General features: G+C 39.3%; 1 protein-coding gene across 4 annotated transcripts in view; it reads right to left on the reverse strand.

The window, feature by feature from the left end:
* PCSK5 (proprotein convertase subtilisin/kexin type 5) overlaps window positions 1–19,506 on the reverse strand; it is a 400,819-nt gene that overhangs the window by 20,866 nt on the left and 360,447 nt on the right. For 3 of the 4 annotated variants that reach the window (XM_036218095.1, XM_016127088.2, XM_016127091.2), the window contains 6 exons: window positions 15,323–15,403; window positions 11,210–11,293; window positions 9,789–9,984; window positions 4,978–5,195; window positions 3,780–4,016; window positions 1,051–1,281 (listed from right to left, as the gene is read on the reverse strand). In XM_036218095.1, coding sequence (XP_036073988.1) covers window positions 1,051–1,281; window positions 3,780–4,016; window positions 4,978–5,195; window positions 9,789–9,984; window positions 11,210–11,293; window positions 15,323–15,403 — 1,047 coding nt within the window. The remainder of the gene's footprint in view (window positions 1–1,050; window positions 1,282–3,779; window positions 4,017–4,977; window positions 5,196–9,788; window positions 9,985–11,209; window positions 11,294–15,322; window positions 15,404–19,506) is intronic. The other variant, XM_016127089.2, reaches the window with a different exon arrangement.

A 19,506-nucleotide genomic window follows, 5' to 3' on the forward strand; every position in this document is an offset into this window, starting at 1 on the left:
CAGTTGAGTCAAGTGTTGTTTCATTTTCTTTCTCCTATACCTGTGTTAAGCCTAATCACAGTATTCCTGGAAGCATGAGGGCATTGCCTCACATTAGCAATAACCTTCATAAGTGACCCTTGCTGAAGGTGGCCAACCCCAGACTGTGCCATACTTTGTTCAGGATTTTTTAATAAACAGATGCTAAGTCAAGGGGAAATTTTGATGAGGAGCTGAATATCTACATGTTCATAAAGTATCGCTTCACAGATTGCTTTTTAATCACAAGGGAAAACAATAAGTATGCGATGGAGAAATTGGACAGTACCCTGAACAGATGACCAAAATTAACATCGCTGTCATGTGTCTCCAGAAGGACACATCACCTATGCACTATTCCACCTGAGAATGCATAATCTTCATGTAATTATGGGGAAACTTCACACAAACTCCAGTGAAAGGTTAGGGATTGTATTCTTCTAAAAGGTCAATATTATAAAAAACAAGAAAAGTTTGTGGAAATGTTTCAGATTAAAGGAGGCTAAATACTCATGGCATCTAAATGCCATAACTAGACACTAGACCCAGTTCCAAAAAGGAATTGATATAATTATAATATGGATGGTATATTAAAGTATTGTATTGATGTTAAATTCACTAGAGCTGACAAATGTACTATGGTAATTTAGGAAAGCATTCCTATTCTTAGGAAATAAATACTTGCTATGAAGTATTTGTGGGAAAGAGAACATTATATATGTAGCATATCCTTAAGTGGTTCAGGAAAAATATATTGCGAATTATGTATGCATATACATTGAGAGAGACTGAGAATGATAAAGCAAATGGGGTAAAAGGTTAACAATGGGTAAAGTGGGTAAAGAGCATATGTGCAGTGTTCCTTGTATTGTTCTCACTCTTCCATCTTTTCTGTAGGTTTGAAAATTTTCCAAACATAAAGTAAGAAAATGAAAAGAAAGACACCAGTATCTGTTGGGCACTAGGCATTGTGAAGGGTCGTTTCCCGAATGGAGGGAAAGATAGAGCCCACCTCAGAGGAAAGTGACTCACTGAGAAGAAGGCTGTTCCTCAGGCAGGTGTGACACTGGTCCTCAGAGGGTCCCGTGCAGCGGAAGCACTTAGTGTGACAGGGCTTGCATCCCAGAGCCTCCTCATCCCAGTACTCAGAGGGGGCACATTCCTCATGAGGCACACAGGCCCCATGGCTGTTCACCCTCAGGCCTTCCTTACAGGTCGTGCAGATCCCAGATGATGAGCAGGTCTGGCAGGACTCGTGGCAATCTGTTGGTGGTGTGGGGACAGCAGGCAGAGAGTGAGAGAGAGCCAGGGTGCCCCTCTAGGGAATCAGTTTCCCTGGAAAGTGTATTCACATTTCTTCCTCTTTCTCCTAGAGGTTTCTAGGGCTCCATGCCAAGAGTGTGGAGCCATGAAATGGGTACAGCTCTTGGGCTCTGGGCGGAGCATTCTTATTGCAAAACGTGAAAAAAAGCTGCTTCATATTTTCTGTAATAATTAGAGCCCATTCCTGCAACAGTCACCTCAGAAATATTAGTAAGATTTACTATAATTATCCAAACCGCAACAAAATAACAAGGCCACTGGTTTGTGTCCTTTTCACCACCGTAACTCCTATTCTGTGGTCCTTCATTGACCTTCCCAGAATACCTTGAGCTTATCACTAGCATCAATATATAATTACCTGTTGACAAAAAAGTCCTCTTTTATATTAATTTATGAATGCACAATGTCTATAAGAGGGACTGGCATAAAACAGCCATTCAGTAAATATTTGTTAGATAGATACAATAAGAACAATTCACTCCCACTTAGAGGTTTTAGCTACTGCCGTTCCCTCTGCCTAAAATTTTCTTCTCCCAGTTATATGCGTGGTTTGCTCCCTCCATTTATCAGTGATATCTTCTAGGCTGCCTTCTCTCTAATTTCAACTCTATTCTGTGCAACTTCCTGGCCCGCTTCCCGCTTTATCTTCTTTAGAGTTTGCCTTCCCCTATAGAATGTAAGCTCTAAAAGGGCAGGATTCTGTCTGTATTGTCCCCTACTATTCCCCAGGCGTGGAAGAGCACAGAACACATATAAGCACTCACTGGTTGAATTGGCACATAGTATTATTATTGGGATAATTCGGGGTGATCAGAATGGGTCCCAAGTCCTTGTGTTTCTTCGAGGAGATCCTGCTTAGAAAGTGCTTGGTCTGGATACTTCTCTGCACCTATCCAAATCTTAATTTTTAGGTCAGGCCCTTTGTTTCTTCTCTCTGGGAAATTAGGCGATTGCCCTATTTCTCCTAGTGCCAACTTCTATCGGCCTCCCTTTGGACTGGTGGAAGGTGCAATAGCATTGCAGGGAGAGACCTCAAGTTAGTTTCCAACAGTTGAGGTGGTCTGAGTGAGCCCAGGCATCTATATTTTTTCAAGGCTCCCCAGTTGATTCTAATGGGTAACCAGGGGCCTTTCTCAATGAGAAAGTTAAATCAAGTAAATTAAGTAAATGTACTCTGAGACCTGTAAAGTTCTCTATATGGTGAATTACTTTTATTATTGAACGCCAGAGAAATGTCAGAAGTTGATCCCCAGATTCTGCCCTAGTGCAAGCAAGATGGCACTGCAGGCCTTTGGCCAAGTCTCTAAACTTCTTGTGGGAACTGGCCGCCAGCTCCATAGCCTGCTTCATATGCTCACTTCTGCCCCTTCTGCAGTATGTTCCAGGATGTGGGTGGCCTGAGGTTTCTCCTGCCAGGTGAGTTCACCCTCAAGCTCTCATTGTGTTCATGGGGCCTGCTTCTGAATCTTATGTTTGCTTGGAGGCAACAATGGGAACTCAATTACTCCATAGTTGTATAGTTTGAGTGAATCCTATGACTGTAGTTAATGATGCTGAATTGTATACTTGAAAGTTGCTAAGAGAGTAGATCTTCAATATTCTTACCAAAAAATAAGATAACTCTGTGAGGTGACAGATATATTAACTGACATTATTGTGGTCATAACTTTTTAATATATATGTATATCAAATCATCACATCGTGCACTTTAAACTTACACCATGTTATATGTCAATTATATCTCAATAAAACTGGGGGACGAGAGTGGGGAGAAAGGAAAATCCTTTCCCCCTAAATGTTTCTCTTGCTCACGTGAGAATTCCTCTAGCAATGGGCAAGAGTTTAGTTTTTCTGTTTTCTGATAACTAATAAGAGGCAAAGAATTCATGCCCCATTGAAATATATGGAGGCATAAATAATAGCAGATCCTTTCTTGAATGTGTTGGGATTGGAGTGCTGAGTGGGAGATGGAAAGGGTACCCGGGACAGGAGTTGCTGAGGGTGATGAGGAGAGAAGGAAGAGAGCTTCAGGAGGCAAAACATGAAGGGAGATATGAGACGCTGAGAAAATCCTGTATGACACAGCTCTCTTTATGCTGCTATAAATCTTTAATGGCTTAAAGTCTTCAGAAAAAGCTTCCATTTTGGGTGACCTTTAAAGGCCTGTCATCTATGTTGTAAATCTTCACATGAGAATCCTTTTTGACCTGACACTGTTCTGAATAGGGTCAACATGATTCATTGCTAATGAAAGTTACATAATCAAAGCTAATGAATGACTCATTTAAAGAAAAGTAATAAATTAGAATAGATTTAAAACATGAGGGAAAGGGGTGGAACAACAACTCTGGGGCTGGCACTGTGAAAACCCCAGAATGTACTTTGCCTCAGCAGAATACCATGTGATGCGGGCTCAACCATGTACCCAGGATCTTTACCTTTGCAGTCTTTAGTCTCATTTTCATAGTAAGTTCCTGCTGGACACTTGTCCAGACATTGCCCATCATAGAGAACCGAGGATGACTCAGCACAGAGGTCACAGTCGTCTGCCGAGGGGCCATTACATTGCAGACAGTCTTCATGGCAGGGAACACAGTGGCGTGCATCCGCATAGAAGCGGTGGGGACAAGACCGATGGCACATATCCTGGTACAGAAAGGACTCAGGCATGCACTCTAGGGGCACGGGGAGGGGGAAACAGCAAGTTATCACCAGGAGGACAAGCGAAAGGAATTCCTTCTTTCTACAGTGGCAGCCCATCCCTCACCACTTTGGCTCACTTGACCTGAGTGTACACCTGCCTCATCCCTACCCCATACGGGCACATCCTCCATGTCCCATAAGCCCTGAATTGGGATTTGGGACCACATATGGAGGCCTAATTAGATGGTGCTGGGTTTACATCCTGAAACCATCTGCCACTTGGAAGTGCAGAAAATGATAGTGCTGTGACAGACCTAGTGATGGCTGAAATGCTGGAGGTATCGTTCTGAAACCCAGGAAGCATTCACAGATTATTTTTTTTCAAGCTGTATTGAGCACCTCAGGCTCTAATACAGAAAACAGTTGAGGAATTCTTGGATTAGTTAATTTTGCATCCGCTGATTGGGTAGACCAATGAAATAGACATGGTTAATCAGTATGAAGAATGCATTGTGGTTTTGTGGTCATTCTCTTCTTTTGCGTGGAGTTCTGGAAAACTCTTTAGGTTATACCAAGAGAATCCTTTGGATAGGATAGCGCCAGTTAAATGAGTCTGTCTTATACTAGAGAAGAAATAAGCCTTTCTTGGGAGATAATTCCAAAGAAAAAAATTCCAAGCCAGAGTGCTATTCTTAGTCTTATAGTTGCTTGTAGCTTTGCATAGTGCTTGGCACACCCTAAGTGCTCAGTACATGTTTGGGGAAGAAGTCATGCAAAAGGGGCTCTTGTCTGTGTTAACTTGCAGAATCCACAATGGAAAGACTTTATCTCACCCGCACTTTCCTCAGTGACGTGCACAGAGGTATATAAATTTCATTAAAGGTAGGGAGACTGTTTCTCCTAGTTTAGCTTGGATACCCCACCCTCAGATAGTTGGCCCCAGCTGGGGTGGCTTGGCAGAGCCTCACTCTCCCCTGGGATGCTCCCAGGTACCTTTGCATGTTTTCTCATGGATGCACTCCTGACACATCTCTGGGCAATGCTTGCACACCCCCTCCACGGCCACATGCCTCTCAGGGCAGGTTTCCCGGCACACTTTGTGGTCCAGGACAAGGCCTCCTTCACAAGAGTGGCAATTGTTGGCATTTCCTTCACATGTTCTGCAAGGGGAGCTACAGCGTTCACATGTGCCATCTTCTGCATAGAAGCCTCTGTGGGGAGAAGAGAGAGCAACTTGAGAAGGCTTCCAAGTAAGAAAATGATTCACACTTGGTGGCAACGGAGTTCAGACTAAAAACGGAAGGATTGCTGCTGTTGTCAATCGAAATGAATCCATCAGATTTCCTGAGGAAGTATGGTCAAAAGTCAAGTCTGGAAGAATAAAATGAAAGAGATAGAGATCGTCCTTGTAAACTTGGTTTGTTTGAAAACAATTTTTGTTAATTTGTATATAGTTTAGTCATCTTCTGATTTCCTTATTTTATCTTCCATTTTGATTGTATTTCTTTTTTTGTTGTTGTTAGAGTCTTATGGTAGTATAGAAAGTGCTTTTTATTCAATTTAATACATTTTTCAATGAAAAAATTTTAATTTCAGAAATTCAAAAAATTATTTTTAAAAGGCTCAAAAGGTTTAATTTCCTAAAAAATTGAAACCACTTTTGCTTTTGGATGTTCTCAGCCAGCCACGGATGGCTTTTTCAAACACACATATAACATTTGCATAAAGTATCAAACATATTTGGAGCACCACTAGTGGAGTATATATTTATGTGCTTGACTTCTTCCAGGTAGAATTTGATGTCTGTCTGTATGTGTGTGTGTGTGTGTGTGTGTGTGTAGTACTTTTCTGAATGACTAAATGATCACATCATTGAAAGTATTCACTGGTGAGCAACCACAGTAAATATGAAAACCCCCAATGCTCTCAAATATATTTGGGAGATGAGAGAAGTATAGATGTCATTTCTTGGAAGAGAAAAGCCAAAGAGAAGAGCTGGAACTTGCAGAAGTGGGAAAATCATAAGCCAATTTAGAGAAAATGGACTTCTGAGGTCATAGGTACCTCTTCCAGTTGTTTTCTATAATTCTCTTTCTCTTAGTCAGCTATTGTCATAATAGCACTGTGTAACAAAACATACCCAAATTCATTGTCACTCATGTATCTGTAGGCTGAGCTTGCACTCAGAGAGGCATATGTCATTCTACAGGAGGAACTCAGGCATGCAGTCTGTGGGAGGGAGGCTTGACTCCAAGCTGCACACTGGGTGAAGGTCTTTTTCACATCTCTTTATCCTCTCTGACATAGAGGACTACTGGGGCATGTTATTCTCTTAGCTTTGACAAAAGCAGAAGAGGGCAAGTCCAACCAGGCAAACACATTTTAAACCCCTGCTTCTCTTCTGCTAACATCTCATTGGCTAAAGCAAATCAAATAACCCAGCCTAAAGTCAAGGGTCAGAGAAGTCCATTCTGTTTCTTTGAGAATTGCTGTAAAGTTATAGCCAGAGGGCAAGGATAGAGGAAGGGGTGAATAATTGCAGCAATAACTTAGTTTACTAAAGTCCTCTGAATCCTAAAGCCAATTAGGGGCCCCTCCTAGAAAGCATCTTTAATTGATATTTTAATTAACTAATCTACCCATTGACATCATTCTTTCAGTTATTAATTTCTTATGTTTATTTAGTAAACAATAATGTATTTCCTGTGTCAGGAAGACATAGGACAGAGGTTAATAAAAGTCACATTTCTAATGTTTTAAAAATACTTATTTTTAAGAGAAAAATCAGTTTAGGCAAAAGAGGGAGAACTAAATAGTATTCAGATGAAAGGTAAGACTGAGCTTTCTCACACATTAGTATCCTTGGTTTTTTGGGCCATGATGAAGAACAAAGACAGTGCTACTTTGTTCAACCAAGTTAAGCTCTTGAAAATGAACTTGACAAGACAATTTGATAGATTCATTGTCTCTATGTGTGTAGTGAAGAATTTGGCCTTGCTCAAAGAGAGTTTTGGCTTCTTTGTAGCTAACTTCTAAACCTTTGGAATTTCCTAAGTGGTAAGAGTGTCCTTATTATTCATTGCCAGCCCTTCCAACCACACCTGAGAGTTTATGCTAACAAATTTAGGGTGAGGGTGGCCACACTCTGTAGTTTTAGGGTGGGGACTGGCCAAGCCAGAAAGACCAACCTGTGTTTAGAGTTTGGGGGCTTTGGGAAATTTTCAATGCTAGGCCTGGCCAAGGTCTCTATAGAATAGTTTCTGGATACTGAAAATGAGCAATTTTAGTACAGCATTTGAAAAGATGCAGCACAAAACTTTTTCAAATTTGAAGACTGCTGCTAACTCAAAAATACATGAATCTCAGAAACTTGTCGGCAGGAAGATGCCAGTGTGACGAGGTTTTCCAGAAAGCCACTTTGCGAAAAGCAGCCTTTCCCACATAGATCTGTCCAGTAATTTGTCTTGCTGTCTTCTCCCTGTATTTACAAAACTTATTTGTGAATGGTTTACTTCACTTTTATTTTTATTTGAGAAGACAGATGTTTCTTTTTAGAAGAAATGGCCCCCAGTATTAAATTGTTAAATTCAAAGTATTTTATGTTGAAGTCGTTCAACTTGGATAAATATATGTAATGTGAAAGCTGTATGGTTCTGGAGCTTTGCTGATTTTTTTAGACACTCAAGGAAAACCTTTTTTCTTTTACCAGACCTTCAAATCTGTTTATATTTGGTGAATATGTGCCCACCTTAGGTTTTGCGTTACCTTTTAAACAATCACTGTAATGATGTATGTTACTACTAAATTTTTTTTCTTTCATGAATCCACACACACACACACACACACACACACACAATATTTGAACAAGCAGTGGCCACCAATGCTGACATAAATAATTTTGAATACCTGGATGTCGATTCATTGCAGGTTATGTTCCTATTATAAATCTTGTTGCCGTTTTAGAATAGATCGCACCCAAAAGGGCGATTTCTCAGAAATAGCAACAATTTGAAAATATGCTGTATAAAAGAAGCCACTCACAAAAGATCATTTTCTTGGTAGCATTCTGTTTATATGTAATGTTCAAGAATAGGTAAATCTATAGAAACAGAACATAAATTAGTGGTTGCCTAGGGCTGGGGAAAATAGGGAGTAACTGGTAAATGTATACAGAGTTTTTTTTTTTTTTTTTGAAGTGATAGAAATATTTTTAAATCACTTATGGTGATGATTACATAACTGTAGGATATACTATAAACCATTGAATTATATACTTTATATAGGTGAATTGTGTGGTATGTGAATTATATGTCAATAAAGCTGTTATTTAAGAAAAAGATAACTCAGCCAGATGAAAAGGTGGCATTGTGCAATGATGAAGGACATGGACTTCAGTGCTAGAGAGATTTGGATTGAAACACTGACAGTACCACAAATTAGCTGTGTGATCCCAGGCACGCTACCCCTTTCCTCATCTGTAAAGTGAGGAAAAATAATAATATCTGGATAAGAGGATTCACGTGAGGATTAATGGATCATATATTTGAAGCAGTTAGCATAGTGCCTAGATATCAAAAGCACTCAACAAGCAACTGTTTCTAAATTTTTTTTCCCCTCCCTTGAAATTTCTTAGCCTTTTGTGTATTTGGGCTCTGAGAAATATGACACTGATTGATATAAACCTGCCCTACTGAGTTGTAGGCCTTTTGCAGGCTTTGACCTCCTTCAGTTGATCTTAACATAGCTTCCAATATCAATTCTTACACCCAGTAGGTGCTAAATATTTATCTGTAGAATTGAATTGAATATGCTTAGCTTCTACACTAGATTGGAAGCTTTTTAAGGTAAGTAGGTGACTTCTGTTTGAACCTTACAGGATCTATCTCAGTCATGGATACAAATTGGTCGTTAGGAACTAGGCCTTGATTTTATCAATTTTTTTGAATCAGTCAAATGAAATTTCTAATTCCTTAAAATAGATGTTGTTGGTTGCTTCACCAAACTCATTTCTTGCCTCTGTCTCCAGTTTTCCTGGCTGTCAGTATTCTGATTTGATTTGAGTTTTCAGGGGTGAGTATTCTTCATCCTAAACTGGTTCTTATATTTCCATTCTCCCTTGCCAGTAATGTAAGGTGTAAGTGATGCATTCTGGTTAATGAGATGTGAAGGGAAGTCTGAGGAAGTTTTCTTTCCCCTTAAAAAGAGATAAACTAGGAGAAACGTGCTCTTTTCTGTCTCTGGTTGTTGCAGTGTGGGGTGGTGATACACGAAGATGGGACAGACAGTGTGGCTCGGAGAAACAAGCTGAGGGAGATTTCCGTGTGGGATTCCCACTTCCCTTTTAGGTAAATCCTGGAGGTAGGACCATTGATAGGAAGAGTAAAGGAATTATAAACCAGGGGACTGAGGAAGCTGTGAGGTATCAATACAGAATTAACTAGGTACTTCCTTTATTATCTATGATTCATACCTCATCTACTTAAATAGAGGAGGTTCACGTATTCCACAGCCTATCACAGCCTTGCTTTGGTGATGGAAAAAAAGACAACTACTTGATCATAAATACAATATGAAAAAAGAACATATTTTCACAAAAGTAAAAATATATACATATAGTCATCACAAGAGACAAGTGTGCGTCTGGCATTCTGTAAGCTTTGGCTGCTGTTAGTCAAGAAGGGGTACTTACATAGATGCTGTAACCGGGGAGGACGAGAGTTCTTTGGTGAATAGGAAGGAATTGTCACCAAAGTACTGCAGGAGAATGAAAGCAAGCAGGAAGAAAAAGGAAGAGGGAAACTTACTCAGGGCACTTGGTGTAGCATCTGCCTCCATGGAGGAAGAGAGGATGTTCTGGCTGAGTCCGGCACTTTTCGCAAAAATTAGCTCCCGAGCAAGAGGCACAGTCCTCCGTACAGTTCTCACAGCTGCGACTCCTCACTGAGGGCCACGTGCCTTGTGGACAGGAGGAGACGCAGGACTGAGCCAACAGATATGCACCTAGAAACCCAGGGAAGAAGGTAGATCAGGTGGTCATCATGTGTCTGTTCCAACAGCACATGCAGAGAGAGACTGAAGCAACAGTTTTTTAAACTGTTTCAAAGACCTATGTATTTGGAAGACCTATGTCAGGCTACCAAAATGTATTAGTCCTGCTGCCTCTTGCAGGATGAGTTAAATCTATAAAAAAAGGAAATTGACAACAGGAAGCTTTTGCCCTGATTCCTTTACTTTTCTAATAATGTTGGTCAGGGTCACTTTTCGGGGCTTTCCTTTGCCCAGTTGATCAGTCTGTGAACACCTTTGTCCATCTTCGTGGTGTAAGGCAGTTAGTTATACAGGCAGAGCTGGATGGAGTCTATTCTGTTTCCCAAAGTCTATCTCGTTAAGACACTAATACAGTAGCAATTCTTCCACGTAACAGATGGTCCATCTATTTATTTTTAATTAAAAAAATCAGATATCGTTAGTAAAGAAAACAATTTAAACATCACCCTGAACTCCAAAATTCCAAGAAAATTTCTTCAATTTTTGTTTCTGAATTTTTATATTTGAAAGCATAGAATCGTGGCACATTTATCATTTGAAATTCTGTTGTTTTTGCATTCCATCTCACTGCTAACATTGACATTCCAACATAATGATCACTTTAATGGGAGCATAACATTCTTAGTTCTTAATATTAATGCACTATGTTAATAAAATATCACCCTAATTCAGGGAAGTTGTTACTTCTGATGTTTTGTTTTTATAGACAATGAAGCAATTAATTTGTTAAGCTGTTGCATTGTTGCCTTTGTTTTTATTTGTTTTATTTTGTTTTGCTCCCCTGAATTCAGTATCAGAAATGAAGAAATAACAGATAGACTATCCTCATCTAGATTTCCTACTTTATGTCCTCTCATTTTGGCTAGTACACTATAAAAGAGCAGGGCAACCTCTAGAAATGTCAAGTACCAAGAAACCCTAACAAATACTGTGGCCAAAATCAATTGCTGACTTTATCCTGCTTTTGGATAGAAAACGTTTCGTTTCTTTTCTTTTGGTTTTGGTCCCTTGAAAGCCAGTTTCTATTATAGGTCAGCATTTCGGTCCCTGTGTTTCTTCAGAGTAGCTACTGTGATAAGGACGTGTGATGGAACTAGATCAAGTAAAGATGCTGATATATGCGAGTTACCAGACACTGGGTTGGCCACTGCTACCTCCTATCACACTCCAAACTAACCTTTTGGACATGAAGTGCACAGGGTTGCAGATCCGTTGCAGGTTTTACAAGAAGAATGACAGGGCTGGTGTTTTCTCAAAATGTCTGTGTAGAGAAAGAAACCAGTCAATCTCCTTTGAGCAAGCTCATAGTATTACAGTGTTGGAAATGATCTCATGGGTAATCGTGTCTCCCTTCCCACCCAAAACAGAATCCCTTCAATTTTACATTAGCTAAATATTGGTACCTGTTCATTGCCTATCGTGTGGATTTCACTCACTTATTTATTTTTCTCTTACCCTTTCTTTGACAATTGATTATCAAGACATTCTTTGCAAACTTCCAGAGACAGGATGGCCTTAAATACTAAGGAAATATTTGAACTAACAAATGTTACTTTTTTGTATATTAAAAATATGTGGGTTGAGTGTGTGCTTATGTGAATGCATACATGAAAGAGTTTTCAAGTCAAAGGTAATCATGTATTTTCCCCAAATTCTTAGATGACTATTTTTTTTCACTTCACGATAACTGAGGATTCATTGTGTCTCTCATGGAGAAACTTTTTTTTTTTTTTTTTTGGCTGTTGTTATTCTTTGGAACCAGATTTCATAATTGGTCAATGTTTGAGTCTCTGTGTTCTTCACAGTAGCCATGGTGGAATACAGCCTAAACTTATTTTAAATTTGTCCCAAATCATTGCTAAACATCACAAAAATGGGGCCACCCACAAGATTTCTGGCCAGTCAGTTGATAAGCAGTTCATCTCAGGCTAACACACTATTAACCTGGGGAACATTAGCTCTGTTTCCAATCTCTCTTTCTCTCCAAGGGCATTTGATGGGCAGGCTTTTCCAGGAAGTCAGCAACTCCACAGGAAAGTTTCAGAGACATACATACCAGCCTCAAAGACATCACTCAATCAGTACACATTTAGACTGTGACTAAATTTCAGCAATTACTCAGGAATCAGCATGACTGACACAGGAAAATTAGAAAAAGAAATTCTAGCTCAGAATGTGTGATATGAATGACCCTGACTGTCAGTCAGTGTTGCTGTTGGCACCTTACCATTCCCCTCCCTCCCTCCCTTCCTCCCTCCTTCCCTTCCTCCTTTCCTTCCTTCTTTCCTTTTTTCTTTCTTCCTTCCTTTCTTTTCCTTCCTTCCTTCCTTCCTTCCTTCCTTCCTTCCTTCCTTCCTTCCTTCCTTCCTTCCTTCCTTCCTTCCTTCCTTCATTATCTTGCCTGACAAATCTTTTCTTCTCTTCCTGAGAGTCACTCTGGCAGAGTTGGCTCTCCAGTCACACCTGCCTTCACATCCCAGCTGTGCTGCTTATGGGTAGGGTAACCATGGATACAGTAATTAAACACTCAGAGTCCTACTTTTCCTTGTCTCTAAAATGAGAGAAATTGATTCTTCCATTATAAGACTGTCGTGAAGACTAAATGAGATTTGTAAATGGTAGTTTCATCTTCCTTTTTCCTCTCTCCCAATTCCCTCATTTGTTACCATTCCACCACATTTCAGAGGCTTTTATTTCCCTTTCTCTTTCTTCTGTTCTATATGTGGCGTGGCACCAGGAGGCATGGCTTGATTTCTATGATGGCACTCATGGTTAATAATCTGGTAAGCCTTGTAATAGAGAAAACTAGATTCAAAGGTAGGTAGGTAGATATGGATGTAAATATAGAGATATCAATGATTGACCATTATACCATGCCGAGCAGCGGTCTTTTTCCTAAGTTGCCCTGGTTTTCCAGTATACTGACCTATTCATGTACTCTCCTTAGGGGGATCTATTAAGAGCTCAGTTAGCCTTGAGGAGAGTAATGTTAGTCATGGGATTTTCAAAAACGTAGTACAAATGACTCTCAATATGATTGAGTCTTTTTCCAAAGGCCTTTTTAACCTGACAATATCACTTAACCCAAAAGAGAAGGCAGCAGAGAGATGAGCGACAATTCTGTTGCTAACATGTTCTCACTAATCAACAGGGCAATGCAAATCAAAACCACAATGTGATATCATCTCACATCTGTTAGAACGGCTGTTATCAAAAAAGACGAGACAATAAGTGCTGGCGAGGAATGTGGAGAAATGGAACATCCTATGCACTGTTGGTGGGAATGCAACTTGGTGCAGCCACTATGGAAAACAGTATGAGGATTCCTCAAGAAACAAAAATTGAACTACTCTATGGTCCAGCAATTCTCACTTCTGGGTATATAACTGAAGGAAATGAAGCCACTCTCTCAAAGAGATATCCGCACATGATGTTCACAGCAGCATTATTTACAATAGCTAAGAAATGGAACAACCTAGGTGTCCATTGATGGATGAATAGATAAAGAAGATGTGACATATATATATGCAATGAAATATGATTCAGCCATAAAAAGAAGGAAATCTTGCCATTTGCAACAACATGAATGAGCTTTTAAGGCACTCTACTAAGAGAAAGACAGAGAAAGACAAATACTGTATGATCTCACTTATCTGTGGAATCTTAAAAAAAGCATACTCAGAATAACAGAGTAAATTGGTGGTTGCCAGGGGCTATGGGTAGATTAGGGTGGAGAGAATGGATAAAGGTGGTCAAAGGGTACAAACTTCCAGTTATAAAGTGAATAAGTTATGGCGATATGATGTACAGTATGGTGACTATAGTTAACGATGCTGTAGTGTATAGTTGAAAGTTGCTAAGAGAGTAGATCTTAAAAGTTCTCACTACACCAAAAAGGTAACTATGGAGGTGATGGATATGTTAACTAACCTTACTGTGGTGATCATTTTGCAGTGTAGATGTATATCAAAACGATTCTGTTATACACATTTAACCTAGACAATGATATTTGTAGTTTATATCTCAATGAAACTGAGAAAAAGATTCTTACTTAATGGCTGAGAATAGTTATTAAAAATAATAAAATAATATTTATAAGACATTGTGCACCTTGAAAATTGTTGATATATGTCTAGGCCACGGGTTGATTTTCTTTCGATTTTATGATTTTTATGCTAAAATGTAGTCACAAAGATATGAGTTTTAGTTAATTTTTTATACTTGTATAAAATATGATGTGTATATCTACACATACATATGTATTTATCCATATCTCACATTCTGGCAATTCGATATTTTTTCTGAGATATACTTGGTATAAAACTTTGTAATGTCGTCATGTATCCACTAGAGGATGCTCTGTACACATGGTTAATAGCAATTAAGCATGGGCAATGGATAAACTCATCCCCAGCCAGAGAGTTCTTTATCAAAAAAGATGAGTTACTGAATCTCAACAAGTAAACTTTGACCTTGATCATAGTTTCTCTTTTTTTCTACTCCAGAAGTTCTAGGCTGAACAGGACCTCAAAAACGAAAATCACCATGACCAAGAAAATGTAGTAGTGTCCATCCTTCAAAAATAACTACAGCTCAAACATATGAAATGGGTTCTTCTTATTTTAAATTTAAATTAAATATGTAAAACTCCCATGGTTCAAAATGTAGAAAAGGAATGTAATGTGAAGCCTCCCTCATAATCCCTTCTCCGCCCTTTTAATGTAAACTATCCACACTATTTATCACATTGCCTTTTTTGTTTGTTTTTTGTTTTTTGTAACTCGACATATTTTGGAAACCACTCTATCAGTACATAAAGAACCTCCTCATTCTTGTTTATGGCTTTAGTGTATTCCATGCATAGATGTATTATACTTTATTTTTCTAATTTCCTATTGGTAACCATTTAGTTTTTTCCTAATCTTTGCTATTTCAAATCATGCTGCAGTGAGTGACTAGGAAAGTAAAAAGTATTTTTTTTTCAGCGTATTAAAGACCTACAAAAATGGAGGCTTTTCTTGATAGCTTTCCTCTCTCAGGTATGACTACTTAGCATATCGGGAACATCTTTAAATGTTCTAGAAGACTTTACTGTTGAACTTCCTCCCAGTCTTTCCCCATGGAGCACTCAGGTATATTTTGTGTTGTGGTTCCCTCCTCTCTTTGTTTCTCTCTTGTGACTTTTGTATCCCATTTGCCCTTCACCGCCCAGCTTCCTGGGTTGGTTTCTACATCACAGAGATTCTCCTAATTTGTTGTGGTTGCCTTCTCATCCTTATTTCCCTGTTACCTCTTTTGATTTGAAACTTCCACCTTCGTCGTTCCTGCAGCAGGCTCTTCACCAAAGATGGGCTTGAAGTGGGCACAGGTTCTTTTTCATTAAAAAAAATAAAGTGTTTTATTTTTTTAATGCAAAAAGGATAAGAAGATAAAGTTTTCCTCTAATTTGACCATCCAGAAATGTCTACTGTGTGTGCTTTGGCTCATAGGTTTTCCATTTTTATATTGAATTTGTGAGTTATTAATTATGTACGTGTAGGTGTGTGTAATCATTTATATCTTCTGCATACATAATACTTATATTTCGCATTAAACATAAATCTTACAAGCATTTTCTCTTGCCATTAAAATTCTTCGTAAATATTATTTTTAATGTTTTTTTTGTTTTTATTTAAATGAACCATAATTCACTTTTTTGTTGTTATTATAAATAAAGCTGCTATTAACATCTTTGCAAGTACACATTCTTGGTTAAGTCAGGACTCTGCCTGGCTACTGGGCATCCCAACTGACCATTATTTTCTACTTTCTTTCTGGGACCACTTTTCCCAGACCAATATTACTCTCTAAGCCACTCAAATTGCTTTTTTCCATGAGCTAGGGAGTGCTGTTTTGAAAGTTTACTAGAGTTTCATGTGTTAAAACTGGATCAGGTGAAAGGGTTAGGGAATAGATGAACTCTTATTGTCATATTATGTACTTGGAACTTTACATGTGTTCTCTCATTGAATTCTCAAAATGACCTTGTGCGAAGTAGTTTCATATTTTCATTTTATAGATGAGGAAACTGAGACTCAGAGAGGATGAGTAACACGTTCAGGATCACATATCTGGTAAAGAACAGAGTCAGGATATGAATTCAGGGATGCCTAACTCTAAAGGCTACTACATCCACTGGAGAGACCTTTTAGCAATTAATTTTTATTGTAAAATTGTTTGATAGAGACCAAAGCAGTGGTGTACTGGTAAAATGACTCTCTGGAAAACAAAACAAAAAACTTGATTTTTTTCATATTTGCCAATTTCCGTGGTATAAATACTTCCAACATAGCTAATTTCAAGCTGCCAATGATTTTACAATACACTTATAAAATTCCAGTATATTTAACAATCGGTGCAAGTGGATGCAAGTGGCCCCTTTATACCACTAGGCTAAAGGTTTAATTACTTACCCAGAGACATGTATTTTCTGCACACTGCGTTCTGATTGGTTAATTAAGAAAAAACAATGTCCTCATTTCTAAATGAGGCAACTATATACATCTACAAAGTCCTTCTGAAAATCAGATTCATGGCATCTTTTAAGTTTTCTGAAGTTCTGTTACTATTAGGCAAAATATCTCTCACTCTTAAGATTTTTTTTTTTTTTTTTTCACACAAGTAGCTTTCGGTGTTTGTAACTGACTCTGGGATTCCAGTCTTTCTCAGAGCATAGGAATTAAGATCAAAAGACAGGCCAGTGATAAATTGTTAGGATGTGGTCAAAGATAGAAAGTTAATTCACCGTGTCTGTGCTTTGTAGATTAGACTAACATCAGAATATGTAATTAGAGCCCTCTACAAACATGGTTTTAATCAATGATGTGACTAGGTGGGCAGGGGAAATGTGCAGGAATTATTCCTAGGACTTTCCGGCACTACCAGGGGGAAAACCACTTAAGAAAATCCAAATGATTTAACAGTAATGAAGTAAACTGTTTCTATTTCCAACAATGGTTTCAGGAAGCCAGCTGAAGCCATTATCTTCTTTCAAAGCCCGTGGCCTGCCACACCTGAACATTTCCACCAATGGAGGCTCTGTATGATTCCTGAGTCACTGCTGAAGCCATTAGCAGCCTACTTAAGATTGTTTCTGCGACTGCCATGTAGAGACACAGGGTTAAGTAATCTTTACGATGTATTAGTGACTGGGACAGGGGACCTGGGGCTGATCTATACTTTTGTGCAGTGACTTTTGGGTGGCAGGGAGAACACAGAGTTGACTTTACTTAATCTTGGATGGAGGATTTGCCAGGCATGGTCAGATATGTAGGGAAATCTCCATCCTTCAACTAGGAAGTAGGTATTTCCACTCTGTAGATAGTTGATGAAGAATGATGGCCCTCTAGTCATTGTCACTCTCATCGTGGGTAGCCATCTTGTTAAAAGAGCTCAGGGAACTCTAATTGGATTTTTATTTCAAAGGCAATTCCCTAGTATATGCTGACATAGATAATGGGGGGAAGTCAGTTTTAGGCTGTGAACATGATCTTGTTTCCACTGGGGAGCAGTGTGGGTGAAGGAATGTACTATGGGTGAAGGAACGTGCTGAAGTTTGTCCCATCTTACCTTTCCCACCTGGATGTGCATCTGTGTTTAAAGCAACACCACCAGCTTGCAGGTATCCCTCTATAGCTACATTCTCTCATAAACATTCTGTAATTTGTCTGGACTCCCTCTAAGTTGACCCAAGGTGACTGCAATCTGCTTTCCATCATCTTAAAGGTGTGGCTAATTAGTGCTTATTCTCTGTAACCAACCACTCTCCTGTTACACCCTTGAACTTGTTTTATTTTATGGAAAAGGATTAGAAAGATGTAGGCCTTGACTCAGATACTCTCAGGACTTTATGTAGTACATTTCCCATTTACTGTCCAGTTCAGTAGTGCCTAACCTATGCTGGAGAACCTGAGTCTTACCTTGCTCGGTGAAGGAACAATTTTTGCTTACTGTACGTTTTATTTCCTAGATCACAGAAGTGGAAAAGTACAAGCATGTCATTGACTTCATTGCTTTTGTCCAACCATGAGAAACATTCTCATCTCCTTCCCAAATCCTTTATTAGTGCTAAATCCTCAAATGGACTAATTCCTTCCTCTTTTCAAAAACTACGATTTGATAGTAGAAAATGCAGAAGGGTGGGTGTGGTGATTCCACAATGAGGAGCAATCAAGGCCTGGTTTCTGCTTGCAAAGTGCGTAGTCCAGTTGAAAGGGATGTGTAATCATTTGGGGGATCAAGTGTGCTCTGCTTCTTGGCTCCCTGGACTTTTTCATCATCTGGATGCCAGATAAAATACAGATGTTTTGAGCTAGAAACACAGCACCAGACTATTTTCCCCTTGGCCTGCACTACCTCTTAAATGCCTGAATGGCAGACAAACTCAACATTTTGGTTCAGCTATAATTCACTGGAGATATCCCACTCTGAACGGAATGATTTTCTTCCCAGCTCTGTGTCTGAAACCAGCCTGTGTTCTCTGTGGCCTTTGGCTGCTGAGTTTGAGTGGTCTCAGAGCTGCTTTTCCTTTAAGTCACATAGTAGATAGCAGCCACAGATGAGCCTTCTCCGAAACCCAGCAAGAGCCTTTCTCCTGCCCCAGATCTATCTCTCTCCAGCCCTTAGAAGACCCATCCTGAGCAGATCTCCTTTCAGCTGCTGTTGCTTCTGCACTGAAATTACATTTTTTTTTTTTAAATCCTTGCCTTGATATCAAATGGACAGCATCTCTTTTTTTCATGAGGTTCTCTGCATGGAATATGAGTCAGATTTTTCTAGCATGAAGAAGATTTTGTTTTTTAACTACCTCAGACATGGAAAGGGCACTGAAGTTAGTAGTTGCAAGGAAGCCTGTGGCTGAGCCTCCAGGGTGAGGAGGCCTATTCTGAAGACTCAGGTGTAGGCCTTACTGTCGCATCCCAAGGTTTCACATACCTTCTCCCTCCAGTCCCCTCTTAGGATCCCCATTTTCCCATCTGTAACGGGAGAGGGCAACTTTTAAAAGGGAGGCTTTAATGATGGCAACTTCTAATAAGCCAGCCAGCCAGCCAGATCAGCTGTTTTAGCTTAAATTCCAATAATTTAGAGAGGTTCTTCATTGCTAACTGAAAAAGCCTATACTACCGGCAATTTTCTTTTACCTTGATAAAGAGATACATGAATGTGATAGAAGCTATTCTGAAATCTTTGAAAAAATGATAATCTGGCTATTTCTCTATATGACTCTATGTGCTTGGAGGTCTGCTCCACCCTAGTAGAAACTCAGGTGGCCAGACCAATCATAAATTGTGCTTTGGGCTTTCTTTCCTGGCCAAATGTCAGCTACAGCCCCATTCCTCTCTTTCCCCGAGCATCAAAGAGACCCAAGCTTGATTCTCATTCAAGCTTTTGTTTCACTACCTAGTCTTCATCTCATGGATATCCAAAAGCAAGGGT

Source organism: Rousettus aegyptiacus, unplaced genomic scaffold (assembly GCF_014176215.1).
Source record: "Rousettus aegyptiacus isolate mRouAeg1 unplaced genomic scaffold, mRouAeg1.p scaffold_m13_p_3, whole genome shotgun sequence".
NCBI classification, from domain to species: Eukaryota; Metazoa; Chordata; class Mammalia; order Chiroptera; family Pteropodidae; genus Rousettus; species Rousettus aegyptiacus.